At 36.2% G+C, this 19888-nt stretch overlaps 3 protein-coding genes and 1 pseudogene across 3 annotated transcripts; 3 read left to right on the forward strand and 1 right to left on the reverse strand.

The window, feature by feature from the left end:
* On the forward strand, positions 363-3193 carry LOC105165226 (isoprene synthase, chloroplastic). The gene is made up of 7 exons (XM_011084171.2): positions 363-620; positions 746-1013; positions 1161-1533; positions 1705-1923; positions 2012-2150; positions 2399-2647; positions 2736-3193. The coding sequence occupies exons 1-7, from the start codon at positions 405-407 to the stop codon at positions 3036-3038; spliced, it is 1767 nt and encodes a 588-aa protein (XP_011082473.1). The 5' UTR covers positions 363-404; the 3' UTR covers positions 3039-3193.
* LOC105165346 lies at positions 3282-10081 on the forward strand (annotated as a pseudogene).
* On the reverse strand, positions 9817-11696 carry LOC105165227 (universal stress protein PHOS34). The gene is made up of 4 exons (XM_011084172.2): positions 11341-11696; positions 10930-11024; positions 10289-10410; positions 9817-10102 (listed from the first exon to the last, which is right to left on the reverse strand). Exons 1-4 carry the CDS (start codon positions 11510-11512, stop codon positions 10015-10017), a joined length of 477 nt encoding a protein of 158 aa, XP_011082474.1. The 5' UTR covers positions 11513-11696; the 3' UTR covers positions 9817-10014.
* LOC105165228 (uncharacterized protein OsI_027940-like) lies at positions 14785-18199 on the forward strand. Its single transcript, XM_011084173.2, has 6 exons — positions 14785-14943; positions 15877-16063; positions 16560-16713; positions 16803-16849; positions 16935-17046; positions 17907-18199. The coding sequence occupies exons 1-6, from the start codon at positions 14939-14941 to the stop codon at positions 17990-17992; spliced, it is 591 nt and encodes a 196-aa protein (XP_011082475.1). The 5' UTR covers positions 14785-14938; the 3' UTR covers positions 17993-18199.

Genomic DNA, 19888 nt, shown 5'->3' on the forward strand with positions numbered 1-19888 from the left:
TGAGCAAATAACCCCCTCATGGAAAAATAATAGCAAATTACCCTCCAATATTTCTTAAAATAAAATAATTTATTTTCCTATTTAAAGAGGTAAATTGCTTCATATTAAAAAATATATAGAATAAATTACTGTATTTTTAAAAATACAGAATATAAATTCCTATTCTTTCCGTATAAAAATAATTTGATCATTTTTTCCGTTTCCCATACTATTTTTGATCACGTGGTAACAGAAGCTGCAACACCTTAGACGCACGCAGACTCCACACGTCCCAGTCCATACACGGATAACTCCATTCAACTTCACTTCCTCCCTCATCGTCTTCCTCTTTCCTCTCTCTATATATAGTGGAACAAGAATTAGACTATCCATAGCATCACTCACACAGATAATAGCATTAGGTAATGGCGCACTGTACTTCATTCCAACCACATAATTTCTTATCAAACCAAAAATCACAGAGAAATAGCAGTTCGAAGGAAGCGTTTCTTCCCAGTAATCTCCAATGTATGAGATGGAAAATGCAGTCCACGGTCGCCAAACAGTTAGTTAGTTACCAGCCAAGTTCTTGGAGTTACGACTTCATACAATCCATTGGCGATGATCACATGAATCATGTGGTATTAGAGTAGATTAATATACTGAAAATCTGGAATTTGTTTATATCTCCGCGTGAATTACATAGAGCAGAGTTTTTGTACTTCTTATGACTTTTTATCTTTCTGTGTTGCATGCATGATTGCAGATGGAAGTAGAGGAGGATGCCGGGAAGATGGAGGACGAAGTTCAGTGCATGCTTGAGAATGAAGACGTGGAGCCGTTGGTTCTGATAGAATTGATTGATGATATCGATCGTCTAGGCATCGCGTACCGGTTTGAGGAGAATATCGACAGAGCCCTTGAGAGAATTCTACTTCAATCTTCACAAGTTGAGCAGAAACTGCGTGAGAACTTGCGTTCTAGTGCTCTCTATTTCAGGCTGCTTAGACGACATGGCTACAGTGTTTCTACAGGTGCTATATTTTTCAATACTGAATCATGGTTTTTTTATTTGAAAAGTTAGAAAGCGAGGCCTCCTTGGACTACTTATCCCTTCCCGCACTCATCGATCACTTTTAGCAAGAGTTTAACTAACTATATCAATTTTTATGGGAAAATAGATATATTTGAGAGCTTCAAGGACTCAAATGGAAACTTTAGAACAAGTCTGGCCACGGACATTGAAGGAATGTTAAATCTGTATGAAGCTTCTCATCTAGCATTTGACGGGGAGAGTACGTTGGATGAGGCTAGAGAATTTACGAGCTTCCACCTCAAGAATATGCTCGGGAAGATGGACATGAAAAGTGCTCTGCGAGTGAGCCGTGCATTGGAACTTCCATCCCATCACAGAATGCAAAGATTGGAAGAAAGGTGGAACATTGAGATGTATGATAAACAAAATAAGGCGAACCAGTTGTTGCGTAAATTGGCAACATTGGATTTCAACTTGGTGCAAAAGGTGCACCAACGAGATCTGCAAGAAGCATCAAGGTAAATGTATTTCCTGTTTTTCAACAAATCGTTTAGTATGAAAACTATTTTCATGGCTGCAGTAATTTCTGATGACAAATGCTATCTCAGTCTACAGTATAATATTATCGTGTGATGCATCGTGTAGCATAATTTTTGTAACCTTTTACACTGCATGCACTATACTTTCAGGTGGTGGAGACATGTCGGCTTAGCAAATAAGCTGAGCTTTGCAAGAGACAGGTTGATGGAAAGCTTCTTTTGGACAGTTGGAATGATCTCTGAACCTCAATTTAGTAAATGTCGTGTTGGATTAACCAAAGTGGTCAACCTAATTACCGTTTTAGATGACATTTATGATGTTTATGGCTCTGCCGACGAGCTAGAGCAACTGACAATTGCTGTTGACAAGTAAGGAAAGAAACAACTTCGGTATAAACTAAATATATATACTACTTGATCCATGCTTATTTGATACTAACCTTTTGTTTCGATTTAGGTGGGATGTCAATGCTGTGAATGATCTTCCAGACTACATGAAGCTATTCTTCTTTGCACTTTACAACACAGTGAACGACATGGCATATGATACTCTTAAAGAACAAGATCAAGTCATAATTTCTCAGCTAAAAAAAGTGGTAAGTTAAGGAATATGAATATGTAAGACAGATTGTGAACGAGCGCAAAAATGAAAAAAAAATAAATGAAACACAGATAAATGCACAATTTTAATAGACAGAATGTGTTGCACGCGCTGTGTAGAAAATGCGTTTAAGTCCACGATATATAATAATAGTAATTAATAGACAGAATGCATTGCACACGCTCTGTAGAAAAGCCTTAAGTACATAAGGATTAAAACTCTTTGTGCGTTTTGTGTTGTCAGTGGGCAGATTTATGCAAAGCATTCTTAAAAGAAGCAGAGTGGAGATACAAGAAAGAAATCCCTAAATTTGATGAATATTTGGATCATGGATGGACTTCTTCCTCTGGAGTGGTATTGTTAACTCATGCCTATTTCTTGACCACTCAAAATATCACAGATGAAGCCATAAAGGCCTTGAATGACGGCCACGGCCTGTTACGTTCCCCCTCTACAGTTTTTCGTTTGGCCAACGATCTATCTTCCTCAAAGGTATGTATATACAGATATCAAATTTGTCCGAAAAGTATTGGTCCAATCGGGCCGACTCTTACTAAAAAGTACTCGTACTCTTTTGCAGGATGACGTCGGAAGAGGCGAAACTGCAAAAGCAGTCTCATGTTACATGCATGAAACCGGTGCATCTCATGAAGTTGCTTGTGCATATATTGGAAAGTTGATTGATCAAAACTGGAAAATGATAAACAAAGAGAGTACTTACAATTCAGCACTCTTTGGCAAATGTTTCATTCAAACAGCTCAGAATCTTGCTCGCATAGCTTTGTGCCAATACCAGCATGGAGATGCTCATACTGCCCCGACCGATGGATCAAGAAATCGAGTCAAATCAGTGATCATGGAGCCCATTCACTTCATGAAGTGAAAATCCAGTTCAAAAGTTTCGGTTTATACTTCATACCATTGCTGTAATTATTCAAATTCTTGTTTCTGGTCTAAGTAATTCGTTTTGGTGCAAGAAGTCCAATGTGACGAAGGTGTTCTTCCTCTTCATACAGTAATGAATCATCGATTCACTCACGTTATTCTGTCCAGTTTGCTTACATCAGTCAGTCAAACGTATGGATCTCACGATAAATATTTGCAGATAAGTCCCAGTAAAGTTTCAAATTTTACAGAACAAAATCAGATTTCTCGTCCCCGAGTTGCAATTTCTTCTCTGAATCAAACAAAGAATTGTCTGATTAATGAATTGAAGTTTCGGTACTTTTCTCGAACTGTCGAAAAATTCGGCTATTGTAATATCTCCGTTTAGAAAATGTCTGAAACTGGTTTTTTCTCAAAGCCATCAGATGATGTGATACTCAACATACTCTACAACCTCGAGGATGAGCCTGGGAACTAGGCTAGGATCGCTTGCGTCTCCACCAAAATCTCCTCTCTGATCAGAACGGTCTGCTGCAGAACCAAATGCTCGCAAGCAATTCCCGCCTTTGTTTCCGATCTCCTTCCCTCTGGTGCATTGTTCACCGGACCTCCTGGTGGCTGGGCATCACTTTACAAGCTTGCAGTCTGCTGTCCCGGCCTCGTTCACTCCGGCTTGCTCCTTGAAAACTCTGTTGGAAAAATAGAAATTGTGCCAGGAAAACCACCGCCTTAAAAGCGAAATTTCAATACTACCGTGGTGCAGATAGTATAAATCGATACTTCTCAAGCTTAACATAGTTATTACTTTCTTACATGTCAACTCGTGGACATAGTTATTACTTTCTTACATGTCAACTCGTGGAACAAAGCTTGAAATAACGAACAAAATATAAAACTCAGAAGTGAAAGAACAGAAACGAGCTAGGAGAGAAAAGGCTCTCGATATTTTGGTTTGTAAAATGCAGTGAACTTAAGCCCTATTTATAGAGTCATACATTAGTTGTTGGAAAAAATGGGTCTCTATCCCATCCACAAAAAATCCAATGGATTTATTTTGATATTTTAAGAGCAAAAAATGAATTTAGGAGTCTTAGGTGATTAGGAATCCAAAACCCATTAGTCATTCCCAACAAACCCCCACAAATGACTAATATAGATGAAGAATATGATTTCTGAGTGAAGGAAAGAAATATACTTAAGCATTAATATCTTTCGATTGAATTAATGCGTAGTAAAGTGAGGAACGAGAGTGATATGACTCTTGAACTTTCGATAGCTCAAATTGAGACCCCCACAGTCACGTATGGATTCTTTAATGTTCGTTGTTCCGCGATAAAGTTCCGAGCGCTATTGATGGCCTTACACTTATACCTTGAGTTCTAATGAGTGCTCTAGAAAGAGCTTTCATTTTTCATTCGTAAAAGGCGGCTCACCTCCACACTCATCTAGATAGTTTCATCAAGTTTTATAGACCACTCAACAACTGAGCTATTAAGCTATCTTCCTGAATAAAGTCAGGGTTATCCATCAAGTCCTTATTAGGATCACCCAAACACAGGGCTATGGATTTATATGATCATCACCATATTCCATTCTTTGCAAAGTTCTATTGGCAAAAGTATATGATGACCGACAAGAAAAATGGCAGTGCATCTTAGAAAATTCACATGCACATTAAAACACAAGTAGAGAGGGGTGACATAGACAAACTCAGCAGATCCCAGCGTGCCAGCATTACTCTCGCTCCGCCTCTCCACTAAAACATTCTGCAACCAAGAGCCAAAACACAAGAGTCCAACACAACAACTAAGGTCCGATACAAGGCAAACCTACTCGTCAGGTATATCCATAATTGGAACTAGTGGAACCGCATCATAAGGTGCCTACAATCAATCTCTAGTACCACGCCTTGCAATCCCAAAGCCAAAATCCAGAAAAGCTTATTATGAAAATCATGACACTGCTGGATAAGAAAATAAAAGGTACCAAACCATAGGTCATCCACGATTGTTGTTGCCACAGTTTTTGCAAATAGGAAAACAAAGTGCACAACAATGATTTAACAACACATAAGGACAATCACAGCACAAACTAGGAATCAATGGACGAAGATGCTTGAATTAAGAAATTCTCAAAATGAAACAACAAAGCAGACTTAGCACCGGGTGAACCAAAATCTGATGGTCTAACCAAATAGCCAAACAAAGTGCATCTCTTGAACAAAACAACACTCCTTGATCTTGGCAAGCCTTCTGCAAATAGGAAAGTGAAGTGCATAGCAACTATCCAGGACACATAAGCATGATAGTATTGCAGAATAAAAATCTAAAATGCTTGAGGAAAAGATGTGGAAAAGGAAAAACCCAAAGGCAGACTTGGCGACAGATGAATGATTATCCAATCGCCTCACAGTGCATCTCTCAAGCCGGGCAACACTAGTTGGTCTTGATTAATACATTTTGCAATCAAAAGGCCCAAGTCTCCAGAAATAATAGAATAATCACGACTCCAGAAACCTACCAAGAAACATTACCAAATAGCCTGGCACTCATAACCGTTACTTGTTGCAATTAATCACAGTACTGCAGGCGTATCTTAAGGCAGACAAGATTGATTAACCGTGGTGCAAATGCAGTAGTCCATCAAATCTTTTATGTCATACGAGTTTAAACGTGGTGAGTGAAGGGAACAGTGAGAGTGATAGCAAGAAATTCAACCAAAATTAGGACAAAAAAGTGCACAAATACTCCTAGATAGGGTACTAGGGGTAACTTGATTAATCAACTTAAGAAGAAGAAATATATCAGAGTTGTGAAGGTAAAATGAGCAAGCAGAATAAAAAGTTAACTCTGTCTTGCATGGAAAATTCGTCACTCGATGCAGGTTAAGACTCTTTGCTGGAATTCGTGTTCTGAAAGAAGAAAAAGATCAAGCAGCTGCTGTGAACTGAAGGATACAAAACAGAGTGAAGAAGAAGGAAGGCTACAGTATAAAAACGTTTTTTTTCTTTCTTTACTTATAAAGTCGCCAATGCGACTCTTACTATCCTTTTTTGACCTCTTCTTCACAAAACAGTTAGTTGGTTGCTAACCACTTTTGCTGTATATATATGGGACAGCAGACCCATGTTCTGCAGATGAGTTTTCTTTACCAGAGAATGAAATTTCTTTCTTGATTCTTGATAATTCCCTTGGTCGTGTCAATATATATGAGCTATAGTAATTAGAATGATACATACTCCCAACTGATTTTCTTGGAATCTAGTTTTTGCCATCAACGAAGATGCAAGTTTCTAGTTTTCATTCAAATAGTTGCTCAGAACTCGTGCCATGTTTTACACCATAGTTAGTTCCGAATGTTTCTTCCAACTAGCCGAGAAACACAAGAATGTTCAATGTTGATTTAAGCTGCAACTTATGGACTAAAGGGGAAATGCCAAGTGAATAATATCAACAATGAGGACCAGCCAAAGAAAGCTCCAAGCCCAATGAAAAAAAAAATCATGTTCATGATCATTCACACGACCTCCACACCAGAAGAGAACTATAACATAAAAAATCCCATCACGGATCATTTCATCAGAGTGTATCTTATGAGAGAAAAAGAGTTGCTAGCATTTCCATCAATGGGCAATGAAAGATCCCACCAAACAAGATAATAGAAAAGAAATACTGCTATTCATAATTAGCAAAAATCTCATAGTTTTAGCAAAAACTTGACAGGAAGAGAGATGTGACTGTCGCAGAAACTTTAACACGTCGTTTTCAACAAAACTTAATTTTACATATCTAAGTATAGACACATCAATCTTGGACATCTCTTTTTTTCTCAATAGAATTTGAAGTTCAATTCAACTGGTGAAAGGATAATAGAACAGAGGGTAAAAAATCAACTGTGTAAAATTTGGGTTCCACGTGATTAAAATCCAAATTAACTCAAACAGCCAAATTATCAAATTAAATTCAACCATTAATCCAAGTTAACTAAGTAAATGAAATGGTCCAAATACATAAAATTACTTTAACCAATAAGTTAATGCCCTAAGCACAGAAAGAATAGCCTTATTAAACGCATAATACCAATGGTCATGTATTAACCATCGTTCGCAAAATCTCCGACTGCAGATAAAGAAAACCAAATCAGCCGAGAACCAAACACCTAAACATGATCTCAAACAAAATCATAAAATAATAAAATGTCTTTCAATTCTTTGGCAATCTGACGTTGATATACTTGAATACTAAAATTTTGCTTTCAACTATTGGAAAAATAGAAATTGTGCCGTGGAAAACCACTGTCTTGAAATTTCAGTACTACCTAGTGCAGATAGTATAAACTGATCGCTCCCCAAAGTTAACATAGCTATTACTTTCTTACATGTTCACTCGTGGAAGAAAGTTTGAAACGGAGGCTCTCGATTTTTTGGTGTGTAAAATGAAATGAACTTGAAGTCTATTTATAGAGTCATACATTAGTTGTTGGAAAAAATGGGACTCTATCCCATCTACAAAAAATCCTAACGGATTTATTTTGATATTTTAAGAGCAAAAAATGAATTTAGGAGTTTTAGATTATTAAGAGTCCAAAACCCATTAGTCATTTCCAACAAACTCGAATTTCGGGATCGAAAGCGATCTGGCCGGATGAAGATTACCAAGGGAATAAGTTATTAAAGTCCACTGAATCTGAAAAAATTGCTTCTCCGAGTTATGCTGATCATGAGTCGAGTGTTTCCGTATCTGCTAGAGAGTGATCATTGTATGATGATTTGTTGTTTGATACCTTATACAAACATTCTGAATCATTACCAAAAAGCCGGCTGAAATGCACGAAGTTAGATCAGCTCAGCCCGAGTTTACTGTTTGTAAGAGGAGGAAGATTTGTAGGTCATTTAGGTCGCATTTGGCGTCAGGTATTTGGAATTTGAGCCGCGAGCAAGGGAACAAATTTCTCGCCAGTCGATTTAATGGGGACTGCTTTTACATTTGCGATTGATGCATTCACGTCGAGGAGAAGCATAAGTATATGCTTTTTAGGGGCATTTTCAAAAATTTGAAGCAGTCGAGGTGTGGAGGACGATCAATGATGGGAATAGGACAAGATTGATTTGAATTGCCTATTTTGTAGCTCCAAACAAGCATGGGATTTGCATTCTTCGTTTTGTTTGAGGAGGTATTTCAGGTACCATGATGTTGGGGAGCCTGTAGTTCGGGCTTATGTTTGTGAACACGGCCATGTTTCTGGGGCATAGACGAATTGGCCTTTGTATACGTGAAGCTGCAATCAGAGAGTTTTTTGGTACCTTTTCTGTCTCAGTGATTACATGTTTGCTGAAGCATTTGTGCCTGGATGTTTGTGGATTTATCAACTCATTTGTATTGCTGATATACATTCGACCAAATAGTCTACTTCAGACAGGTAGCTGTGGATTTACTTTTGTATTGAACTGTTGTTGTGATTCAATTGTGATTTCAGTAATGCAGCTTGCGACTCGATCGATGTTTTGCGAGGTATTGTCTATTTTAGATGAGGAGCTTGAGTGGCTTATAAGCCCCAAGCTTCCTCTCCCTAGCGTGCCTTTTAAGACAAAACTGTGAGGCTCTTGCGAAACTAGAACGGACAACACCTAGCGCAAGGAGACACCGAGCGAGTCGAAACCTACATCAGTCAGGGTGATAAGTTTGTATGTGGAATGTTGATATGGGGCTCTCTTATCTGTTTGTTTGGGTAATTGTGTTTGAGAATGTATGAATCATCTTGAATTCAGGTTTTACCTAGCTTCTTCTTATCTATTTTATTCTTGTTACTTGCTGGTGTCTGTCACTAAGGTACTTTATGGTTCCACTTTATCTTAGCAAGTTCCCATTGTTTCTCATTATTTTCATATAACTAGTCTTCTCCTCATTAGAAAGTCTTTTGGTTCAGCATTGAAAATCTTTGATCTAGTTCTCACTTGTGATTGATTCAGCCCTTGAGCTTACAGGCTATCTATCGTACTCCCATTTAAAAGCTTGAATTACATTCAGGTTGCTTTGCATGATGCAAGCTTGTACTCAGACTATATCATATCTCCTTAGTTGAAGTAAAGCTGCTGAACTAGTGCTCTGCCCGTATTCTTAACAGTATTGTTAGTTCAACTAGTCTTCTTTTAGTTTATTGCATATTTCTTATCTATAGCCGACTTGTGAACTTTTCAATCTGTCATCAATGTATCACCTTATCTAAACATTGCATCACTGAAAATCAATTGATCAAACTAGTAGAGTTCCAAGCTAGTTGCTAAAGTTGTATTACGTAAACGTTTCCTCAAAATGGAAAGTGATTGATGGACTTGCCCTTTTGTTCTCAAACAATTGACCACAGAATAACAAGCTGGGCAGTTTTCTATTCCATATGGCCGTCCTATGACATATATGGAGCAAGTGTCCGTGTAGTAATCCAGGTTCGTTTAACTTGGTCCTTTACGACTGTTCACGTTCCCACTTCATAGTTTTCAGCTTGAATTTCTTTCCTTGCAGTTTATACCTATGCCCGATGACAGTCCATATGATTCGCTTTTGGTCGTTTCTGTTGTTACTTGTTTTATCTTTTGTTCTTATGAAATCTTTGTTTTTGCAATGGATTCTGTGTTTCTGGTATCTCTTCTTTCAGTTTACCTTCAGTTTTCAACTATCAAATGATACTATAGCCTACTACTTCATCAATACTTCGTATAAATCTACTATAAAAAGAAATGAATTGAATAGCAAATAATTGCTGAATCTATTGCAAACATATACAGCAAGTCGTGCATTCAATTATACAGAGTAGCATTACACACTCAGGAGTGGAACTAGAAAGAAAAGGCCCTTATGTTTGCGATCGACAATATGTGTAATGTCAATCCCAGAACCTTGTGGGGGCTCAAACAAAGATTCAATTGATCACAACATTAGCATAAGAATTGCACTTTCATAATATGTTCGGAAAGATTATCAGTGTTTGATCTTTGGCTTCTTGACAATCATCACAGAGCAGTGAGCATGATGAGCGCAGTAATCACTTACACTGCCCAAAACAGCCCTGCAAGAACAATTTCATTAACAACACATCAGCCCTCAAGAAGCAGAAAGAAATAGAGGGAATTTAGGAGCATAAGAGAAGAGGAACTCCACTTTCATTCATAACAGTCATTTACATAGAGTGGGACCGAAGAAGCCAATCTAACGGTTAACTTCTATTCATTATACATTAGAAGGAAAAAAATACCTCTTTAAAGCTCCATAACCATGACTACCAACAACCAACACAGTGGCTGGGTGCTTTTCCACAGCCTCACAGAGAACATTCCTAGCATCACCATCGACGACCTCAAACATCGCATCATTCACCTGCACAAAACATGAATGCTTACAAATTGATATCGAACTTATACAAGTGCTACTCATTCTCAACATAGCCTCAACTCAGAAATTCATATCAAACATTTTATTGACATCCCCAAAGCTTATTCTAAGCCTTGCATACTTCTCCATTTCTATATTCGCCTTCAACTGTTTACGACCGTGACTTTGTTCATGCCATAAGATTTATACATACCGTACAGAAAAACAATCAGAACAGGTCTTTGGTCCAAGAAATGATGGATAAGCGAAAACCATTCATTCAACTCTTAGGAGTTTTAGGATTGCAATAAGTTTCCAACAGCGTAACCGTCGTAACAGGAACAACTTCATGCTAGGAGATTTCTTCCTAAATTGCCAGGAACAAGAAACACGTATCGAATTCAATATGGAATAATAACTAGTAAGTTAACTCCAAAACTTAGTTACAGAGTACCTCAAGTAGTCAACTTCAAAGTAAACACATACAATTAGTCTGGGGAAACAGTTACAAAATTAGTAAGTTACCGATTTAGCTGTGCACATTTCCTTGGCCTTTTCCAAAACCCTGGCAGCAATCTTCCTCAAATCCAAATCCACATAGGGCAGCACCTCAGCAGAACCTATGGAACACAACCATCATAAACATTAAGAAAAACAACTAATCCAGATCATTCCAGCGCAGCAATCCCTCTGCCGGCCCCAGATTGAATGTTTCATTTGATCCATTATGAAGTCAAACAACCTAATCTTCGATTAACTGGACTCAAAACAAACGCATTTAAAGCTATGCATTTAAAAACAATTCAAACTTACGGGATCTTAACAATTTTTCCCATGTTTCTGAAGTTTAACAGAATTAAAGTACGTTGATCATCCGCAATCCAGTCTCCGATCGGTATATATAATTGAAAAAAATAGGAATGACAATGAGTATACCGGGGCCAGCGAGGCCGATAGCGGTCAGAGCAGAAGGCTTAGCGTGGACGACAACGAGCTTGAAAGGGGAATTTTCCGGCGACGGAGAAAAGAAATGTTGCAAAGTCCACTCCAACGCATAGAAGCTGTGGTCGCTGTCATCCAGCCCAACCACCATCACCGATTTCTCCATGCCTGCTACTCGATCAAAGCAAAATAAGACCTGAATTTTCTTTTCCCGAATTCTCTACCTCTTACCCTTTCCTGAATGGTTTGGGTGCCAATTATATAACTTTGCTGTAGCGTGGAAACTGAAAAAGTGAAGTGAAAACTATCAGCGCCTAACTGCACTAGTTGTTTATTGAGTGGAATGTGGAAACCGGATGAAGCCTGGTATCCAATTACACCTGTTTTTGCTTTATTCAAAGCTTGGACACTGCTGCTGAACGTTCGGGATGTGCCTTCCATATTTGTATTTCTTTAAAATAAAATATTTATAATTACACTCTCTCCCTCAAATTTTGTAAGATTACCTTTAAATTTTTTATAATTTAAAAAATTACATCTAATAATCTTAAATTTTGCTTTTATTTAATAAATAATTTTATCCATTAATCAAAACTTACCGAATTTACTATATCAACTCCTAATTCACTTATTACTTATCTATTGCATGTCAAATAAGTCTTTTATGACCAATTTACCTCCCTACTTTTTCACGCATCAATGCATGTGAGAAGATATATCTTCACAGTTATAAAGATAGTTTAGTCCGAAAAAAACTACTTGACCTGCAATAAAACAGTAATTAGTTAGTCAATTAAGAGTAAATATCAAGTTTTATTCAAATTTTTTTTGTTAATATTAACAAATTCAATAAATTTTGAATGACAGATAGATTTATTTGTTAGACGAAAATAAACCTTAGAGGTGTTTAATGTAATTTTTCAAACTATAGGGAATTTATGTATAATTACATCAATCATTAGGGGAGGAAAGTGTAATTATCACAATATTTTAATATATATAAAATAATTAAATTAGGGGGATTGACTTTTGCCAATACTAACTAGTCCAACATCTTATGGGCCTTTCAAGAGTCTGTAGAGTGTGGTCATTGGATCCTAATTTCAAGAATATTATGAACATGTAAAATTTAAATTTAAATTAAATTTAATCGCATTTAAATTGATTACGTACGGGGCAGGTAAGATGCAGAAGAAAGTGCCTGAGACTGGCTTCAGGCAAATCTTGAAAAGGTGTAACTATCAGAACAATGGGAATAAGGTTCCTGCTCATGATACCTCCACTTGCCCACAGCAATGCCCAGGTAGAAATTTGAAGGGTATTATTGGTGGTTAGTTTTTCAACTCCAACACCTCCATATTTTCTAGTCTCCATACCCGAGTTTCAATACTCTTCTTCACACTTTCAACACTACATTTGAATTACACAATCTAGCTAGCTGAATTTTTAGTTTTTTCCTTGAGTTCTTTAGGGGAAATAGCATTTTTAGTCCCATAAGTTAGATTCATATCACTTTAGGTCTCATTCATTACGGGATTAATATTTTTAGTCCTATAACTTATAAAAATTAGAATTTTTGGCCCTCATGCATTTTTGCATCTACTATTTAACGATATAGATCACGTGCCTAGCACATTACCATTAAGTATTTTTGGTTGGAGGGAAAATTGATCTTGTTTTCAATAGTAGCATATGAGTACTTTATTTGGCCTACTTGATTTACTTGTGGAAAATATATTCTTTGTATTGCTTCTACTTGGCTTCAACTTATAGAAATATGAGAAGAATAGGGTTCAAGTTTTGTAAGAAAAAAGAGAAATCGCTATGTTTTTTGCCCTAATTTCCTTCAAGATTTATTTTATCCCCTCAAATATAGTTTTATTTTTCCCCAAAAATTATCCCAATCTAGAAAACAAACCAATTGTCACTTCAGCTAAAAATACTTAACGATCAAATGCTAGGCACGTGCACTACACCATTAAATTATAGATAAAAAAGTATATGAGGACCAGAAGTGCTAATTTTTGCAAGTCGATGGACTAAAAAAGTGTTAATTTCGTAATAAATGGGATCAAAAGTGAAACGAACCTAACTTATAAAATCAAAAATATTATTTCCCGAGTTCTTTATTTTAATCTATCTCAAACACTTTTACTAACGTAAATATTGAAATGTTTATTCCTATTTTGTAAATTAGTCATATGATATCTGAAGATTTCAAAGAAAGATCTTTTAATAATTATGGTGCTATTGAACTTTGATACGCATAAAAAAATTATTCAAGTAACCTATTGAGTACACTAAACTCAATTTAGACACACACCCAATAGGACACGTCATCATATAGCTGGACAGACACGTTATATAGCTTGCCAATAAGATACACCATCCTAATTTATCTCCAGGTGGTTCCGAGTAAATTTATGGCAAATGAGTCGGGAATCCACGAGTAATCAATTCTTGGTTTTTCAATCAAATATGGCAAGACTCAATCCACCTAACGTATATTAGTAAAATTAAGTCCATATCACAAATGATTATTTTCTGGATAATTGCAAACTCAAAGGGATTTCAAATGCCATAGGACTCTTTTCAAGCAGATATGGCAAGACTTAGTCTACCTAACATATCTTAACCAAATTAAGTCCAAATCATAAACAGTTTTTTTCTAGATAATAGCCAATTCAAATGGCTTTCAAATGTCATAGGACTCTTCTCAACAACACCCGTATCCCGTTCTATACACGTCTGTAAATAAATGTCTTGTGCAGTCATTTGGTAACACCATTTCTCACTCTCAAACTCTCACTCTCTCAATTTTTAAGTTATTCTAAGCTTATACTTTGCACTCTACATGAATATATATACACTTTATCATCATTTCTTTCCATTATTCTCACTTTTATTTCAAATTCCCTTTATTTTTTTCAGTAAAATCGTTACTGATTTAAGCATCGAAGTGCTAAACTTTATTTTCAGGGTTAGTCCCTGTTGATTTTAAGATTTTTCTTAAAGATCCTTCAATCTTATGGTGTGACCAAAAATCTAATTCACATCAATGATGAATTGTAATAAATATGGAGAAGTAAAGTGAGAGAGAAATATGGAGTAGTGGGTAGTTAAAAAAAAAGACTATATAATTTTGAAATTATTAAAAAATTAAAATTACTAATTTGATCAAATTTAAAAAAATAAAAAAAATTTAATATTCAAAAATTGATACAAATTTTCTTTTTATAATAGTATATATAAAACCAACAGTTACGAGTACTTTGAGCCTAAACTTGTTGGGCCATATAGACTTAACGTGGGCCTTAGTGATCTGTAAGCCCAATGGCAACATGATAGAATTGTGGTGTAATCGCAGACGGTCTCGCGTAACCTATTTCAACTCGAATTACGCTTTTAGATGAAGAACTGAGCCGCTTCGTGTCCACGTCGGAGGGTTTTATACGCAAATATCTTCCTTCTGAGGGTTTTAAAAGGACTAGAGCTGCTTTGTGACGCTCGCACTTCTTTTTCTCTGTACTTTTGCTTCTAGGGTTTTCAACTCTCTCTCTCTCTCTCAACTCTTCGCAAATCAAACTCGAGAATGAGGTAAGATTTTCTTCTTGACTCAGTTTACACGTTTTGATTGTTACAGTTATGGTGATTTTTCGTTATTGAATTATGTATTTGAGGTTATACACCTTTTTGCTTTTCTTTTCCGCTATTCGTACGCGGAGCTGTTTGTGTTATACTTCCTGGGGCTTCGGTTTGATTCTTTTAAGAACGTCATGCGTCCTTTTTGTTGAATAGCATTTATGTTGGTTGTTCACTCTTTCTGTCAAGTTTCATCCGCGGGAGAGAAAGAGAGTGTTGCGTTATTACACCTTATACGGAAACGAAAATGTTCATAGGGTTAATTCCTGTGGAAACTGTGTTTAATTTCATGTTTTTAATTATTACTTTCTGATTTGTTTGAGCAACATTTTGTTCAATTGATTTTAATGACACGAACTCATATTTGTGCGTTTTCAGAAAGTAAAGAGGTTTAACAAAAAAGGTTTTCTCACCATGAGGATTAAAGTTAATTGAAATTGCTTCTAAGATTATGGGATTTTGTATTTTCTTCTTTATATGATTTTGTAACAATGGCGTTCCTGCTGTTTTCTTTCTGGTTTAATTTGCATTTTTATTTACAAAGTTTCGGTGTTTGTCCTTTGAACTTTATGCATCTGTCATAATGATTTCTGATGTTCATTTCCTTAAGTCTGACTGTCTTAGTAGGATATTTTGTTATATGTAGAAGACTATGTAGGTTAATACTGTCAGAACTTGATGAGTGCATACAGTCTAAGCTTCACTAGTGATTGCTGCTCAGAACAGAATGAAAAGTATGTGAGCTTCAGTGATTCAGTTATGCTGAAAGATGAACTGGATGAATCTCTTAATATTTATTTGCATAAATACTAGCCTTTGAATGGTTAACAGCATGTGATTTTTATTTTATATTAAAAAAACTTAGCTAAAAGATCTTCTATACTGTAGCCGACACCCTGAAGTGAAGTGGGCTGAAAGAGAGGACAAGGTATATCTTACTGTGCTACTGCCAGATGCAAAAAATGCTAAGGTGAATGTTGACCCTGAAGGAACATTTACATTTTCTGCCACTGCTGGGACTGACAACAACCTATATGAACTCAAATTAGATCTTCTTGAGAAAGTTAATGTGGAGGTGAGAATGCTCAGATCTACTTTCTTTATTTCTAATTTGAGGTAATGGTGGAATATCTGTGAACTACTCCCCCCATGAGTAAATGACATTTCAAATTGCCATTTTTGATATATTCGTATTGTGCTTCCTCCATCCTAGTATTGTTGGTCTGGGGAAAAGTGAGTTTTGAGTATCTTTGTGATGAAGATTTCTTGAAAATATAGCAGCGGCGAATTAGTGATATGATTAATTACTAAATACTACGTGGTGGTTTGGGGGGAAATGTGTATTAGGAAAAAGAGGCTTTTTTATGATCCCCGGAAGAAAATTTGTGGCTATAAATTTGATACAATGGTAATGTTCTCTTTGCAGGGATGTTTTTATGTAGCTTCTCCTATGGTTTATGTACTAAATTATAAGAAAGCTACTTAAAATCCTTTTACTTGCCCCAAAATATCTGTTATAACTTTTATTTCCCAAGAAGTAGGAATTGTTGCTCACAAATTATATTCTCTAGGAGTGTAAAATAAATATAGGTGTGCGGAACATATTCTGCGTACTGGAGAAAGCAGAGAAAAAATGGTGGGAAAAATTGTTGCGTGGAAATGAGAAGGCACCCCACTACGTAAAAGTAGATTGGGATAAATGGGTGGATGAAGATGATGATACTGGTAAATTTGTATATATATATTTCCCCGTAGTTCATGGAAGTTTATCTAGTTTCACTACAATATAATTGATTCCTCTGTATTCCTCACAGGAAAAGGTGCTCCTGCTGATTATGATTTGGGTGGAATGGATTTTTCTGTAAGTTTTCTCTGTTCCTTGCATTGTGTTCTGAGTTTTCTTTACGAGCCCTTCTAAATGTTTTCCGATTTATCGTACCTTACAGAAATTTGGTGACATGGGCGGCATGATGGGCGGCATGGGTGGCATGATGGATGGCATGGGTGGCCTAGGAGATGATGCTATGGGGGATGACTTTGAGGATAGTGATGATGAAGGTATTGGTTGAACTGCATTTTGCTTCATAACTGTGCTTGAATTGTTAATGGGCCAATTGATCTTACCCAATAAATTGGGGAAAACAGGGTTGTCATACTAATGGTCGCATAGAATGCACTATGTATTGGGAGGCAAATAGTAACTAATCACGACTTCCATTTAGGCACTTCTTTGCAGGAATTAAAGAGCCTCAAATAGCTATGGACTTCCATTTAAGCCCTTCATGGGAGAAAATGAAGCTCTAAATTTTGCCACTCAATTTCTCTGTCTTCCTTGCATGTATTCATATGTGGTACTTTCTGGGGGACTAGGAATGAGGTGTGATTTTGTTACTTATTCAGTTTGTTTCTGTTTTTCCTTTACCTTCGCTTAGGTTGAAGGCGAGATTTCCCAGATCCATTTTATGCAAAAAAAATTATTGGACATGGTCGTGGTGTGTGATCACCTGTCTTCATGCATCATGTCTTGTGGAAAAATGATGAGATGTTTCCATGCCTCCTGTCTCATCTTATTTGCATCATTTCACAGTTAGGACACCAACTGCCTGAGGAAGATATGGAGTGTTGTGGTTCGATATATCTTTTGACTCAAAAAATGGGTGATAAGTAATGGCTTGACACGTGGATTTCTGAACTGTAGTTGTGTTAAAGAATATTTTTTCGTTCCACTGTTCTACAGTTCCTGTTTTATTTTGGTGATGCCTGGTCTATCTTTAATGTCATTGATTGTGTCTGGGGGAATTTGATGTAATAGAGTTCCATCTGTGGCATTCTTTAGCTTATAAGTAGTTTGCAGCACTTGCATTATTTGTTTCTTTGTTCTGAAGTGATGAACATGTTTGGCCGTTGCTGCTTTGCAGAGGTCAAGAAGCCCGAAGAGAAGGTCAAGGAGGCACAGGGAGGAGAAGCTTCGAAGGAAAAAGCAGAACCGTTGTCAAGTACATGATTTGTGTGAAATTATTGAGAAGACTTATACTTATGCCAGAGTTTTCCACTTTGATTATTAGTTAAGCGTGTTTCTGTGAAGAATGATGGTCCCCTTGTCTAAATTTTTGTACTGATAAAGCATTGTTATTGTACTCTGGACGAGATAATCTCTCCATCCAGTCTGTGTTGTATTTTTAGCCGAGTTAATGGGTCTGAGATTTGCAAATGTGACCCTAGATGAATGTCCGTCCCAACAATTTCACATCTAAATGAAACTCAGGAACCTAGGATGTCTGCAATAGTTAAATTGCAAAATAAAATGGCAAAAGGGTTATGAGTCCAGCAATAGTTAAAAAAATGAGAATAGATTTGATGCGAGCCAAAAAAATGTAGTATTCAGTCTACTTGAGTGGAAAGCAGTAAAATAACTGTAGGAAATAAAAGAGCTTTTTGTTTAAAAGTGTAGGAAATAAAAGGGCTTTTTGTTTAAAAAGAAGAGATTGATATTTTGATTATGAAAAACGCTGTTCCTCTTGACAAAAGTGGTAACATGAAGTTGAAAGTCTTAATAAGAATGCTCAAGTTGTAGCTTAAATGAAATTATATTATGTGGTAATTTTACTCCCCTTAATTGAAATTTGGTGTAACTACGTGCAGGCCCTTTGTGATTTGAAAAATTATATTTGACACCTCTAAAATTTATTTTTATCTAACAAATAAATTCCTACACTAGTTAAAATTTATCAAATCTGTTGATAGTAGTAGTTGATTAATTACTGACTTATCGTAAATTAAATAGATTTTTTTATTAACAAACTATCTTCATAGATTTTCACGCGTTAATGGGTGTGATGACATATATTTTATTATTATAAAGTATTTAGTTCGAAAAAAATTATTTGACACGAAATAAGTCGGTAATAAGTCAATCAAGGATAAAATATTAATTTTTATTTTTTTTATTAATATCAATAAATTCAATTATTTTTTACCAACAAGATGACTTGTTTATTAGATGGAGACAAATCTCAAAAGTGCTAATTTTTCAAACCACTGAAAGTCTATGTATAATTACACCAAATCTTAAAGGACGAAAGTGTAATAAATTTAGTGAAGAATAATCTCAATATGACCAAATAAGGTTGAACTCTCCATGAATTTGGTGGAGGATCCCTTGAATTCAGTGAAAGGCTATCTCTTGAGAGTTGAAGACTCGAGATCCTCGAGGGCAATTGGAATTCCCTATAGGGATATTTTTTCGCAAATTTTCAAAAAGTCAATTGAGAAAAACGTCTTCACCCAACTAGAATCCAAAATTTTAAAGTTTACAAGTTACTTTTCGCTAGACGTGCCACATGTCCCCGATCAGATTGTTCGGCCTTATATGATTCTATGAGAATACCTCCAAAGATCCTACATGAATCACATTTAAGTCGCCTGTGTATGCGACATAATAAGCTCAAACTTTGGCGGAGGAATTTCAAATCCTTAAAACTTCCTTATAGGCTTGTGAAACCTTTTTAAATCTAAGCCCTTCAAAATTTGGGCATAACTTTTTTTGACCAATTTATTTTTTTGGGCACCTCTTATCTGTCTCCACAAGGGATGTACTAAATTGGATCTCCAGAAAGGGAACGTTAAGCTTTGCATTCCTCTGGCAATTTGCAATCTTTCTTCTTTTTTGATAGGTTGGGCCTCTTTGAGTAATTACATGTCCCCAACCTACCCATTTGACACCCCTGTAATATCAATATTGTATTAGTATAGATCCTGTTTTCTGGTATAGGCTAGAAAGTGCGAAGAAAATTGCCTTCCAGGTTATATCTTTAATAGTTCATTTTACCCCATAGAAACATAATAGCCTGTGTAGCATAGCATCTACGCCCTTTGATAATATTTAAGATGCTCGGACACT

The sequence above is a fragment of the Sesamum indicum genome, linkage group LG6 (assembly GCF_000512975.1).
Source record: "Sesamum indicum cultivar Zhongzhi No. 13 linkage group LG6, S_indicum_v1.0, whole genome shotgun sequence".
Taxonomy (NCBI): domain Eukaryota; kingdom Viridiplantae; phylum Streptophyta; class Magnoliopsida; order Lamiales; family Pedaliaceae; genus Sesamum; species Sesamum indicum.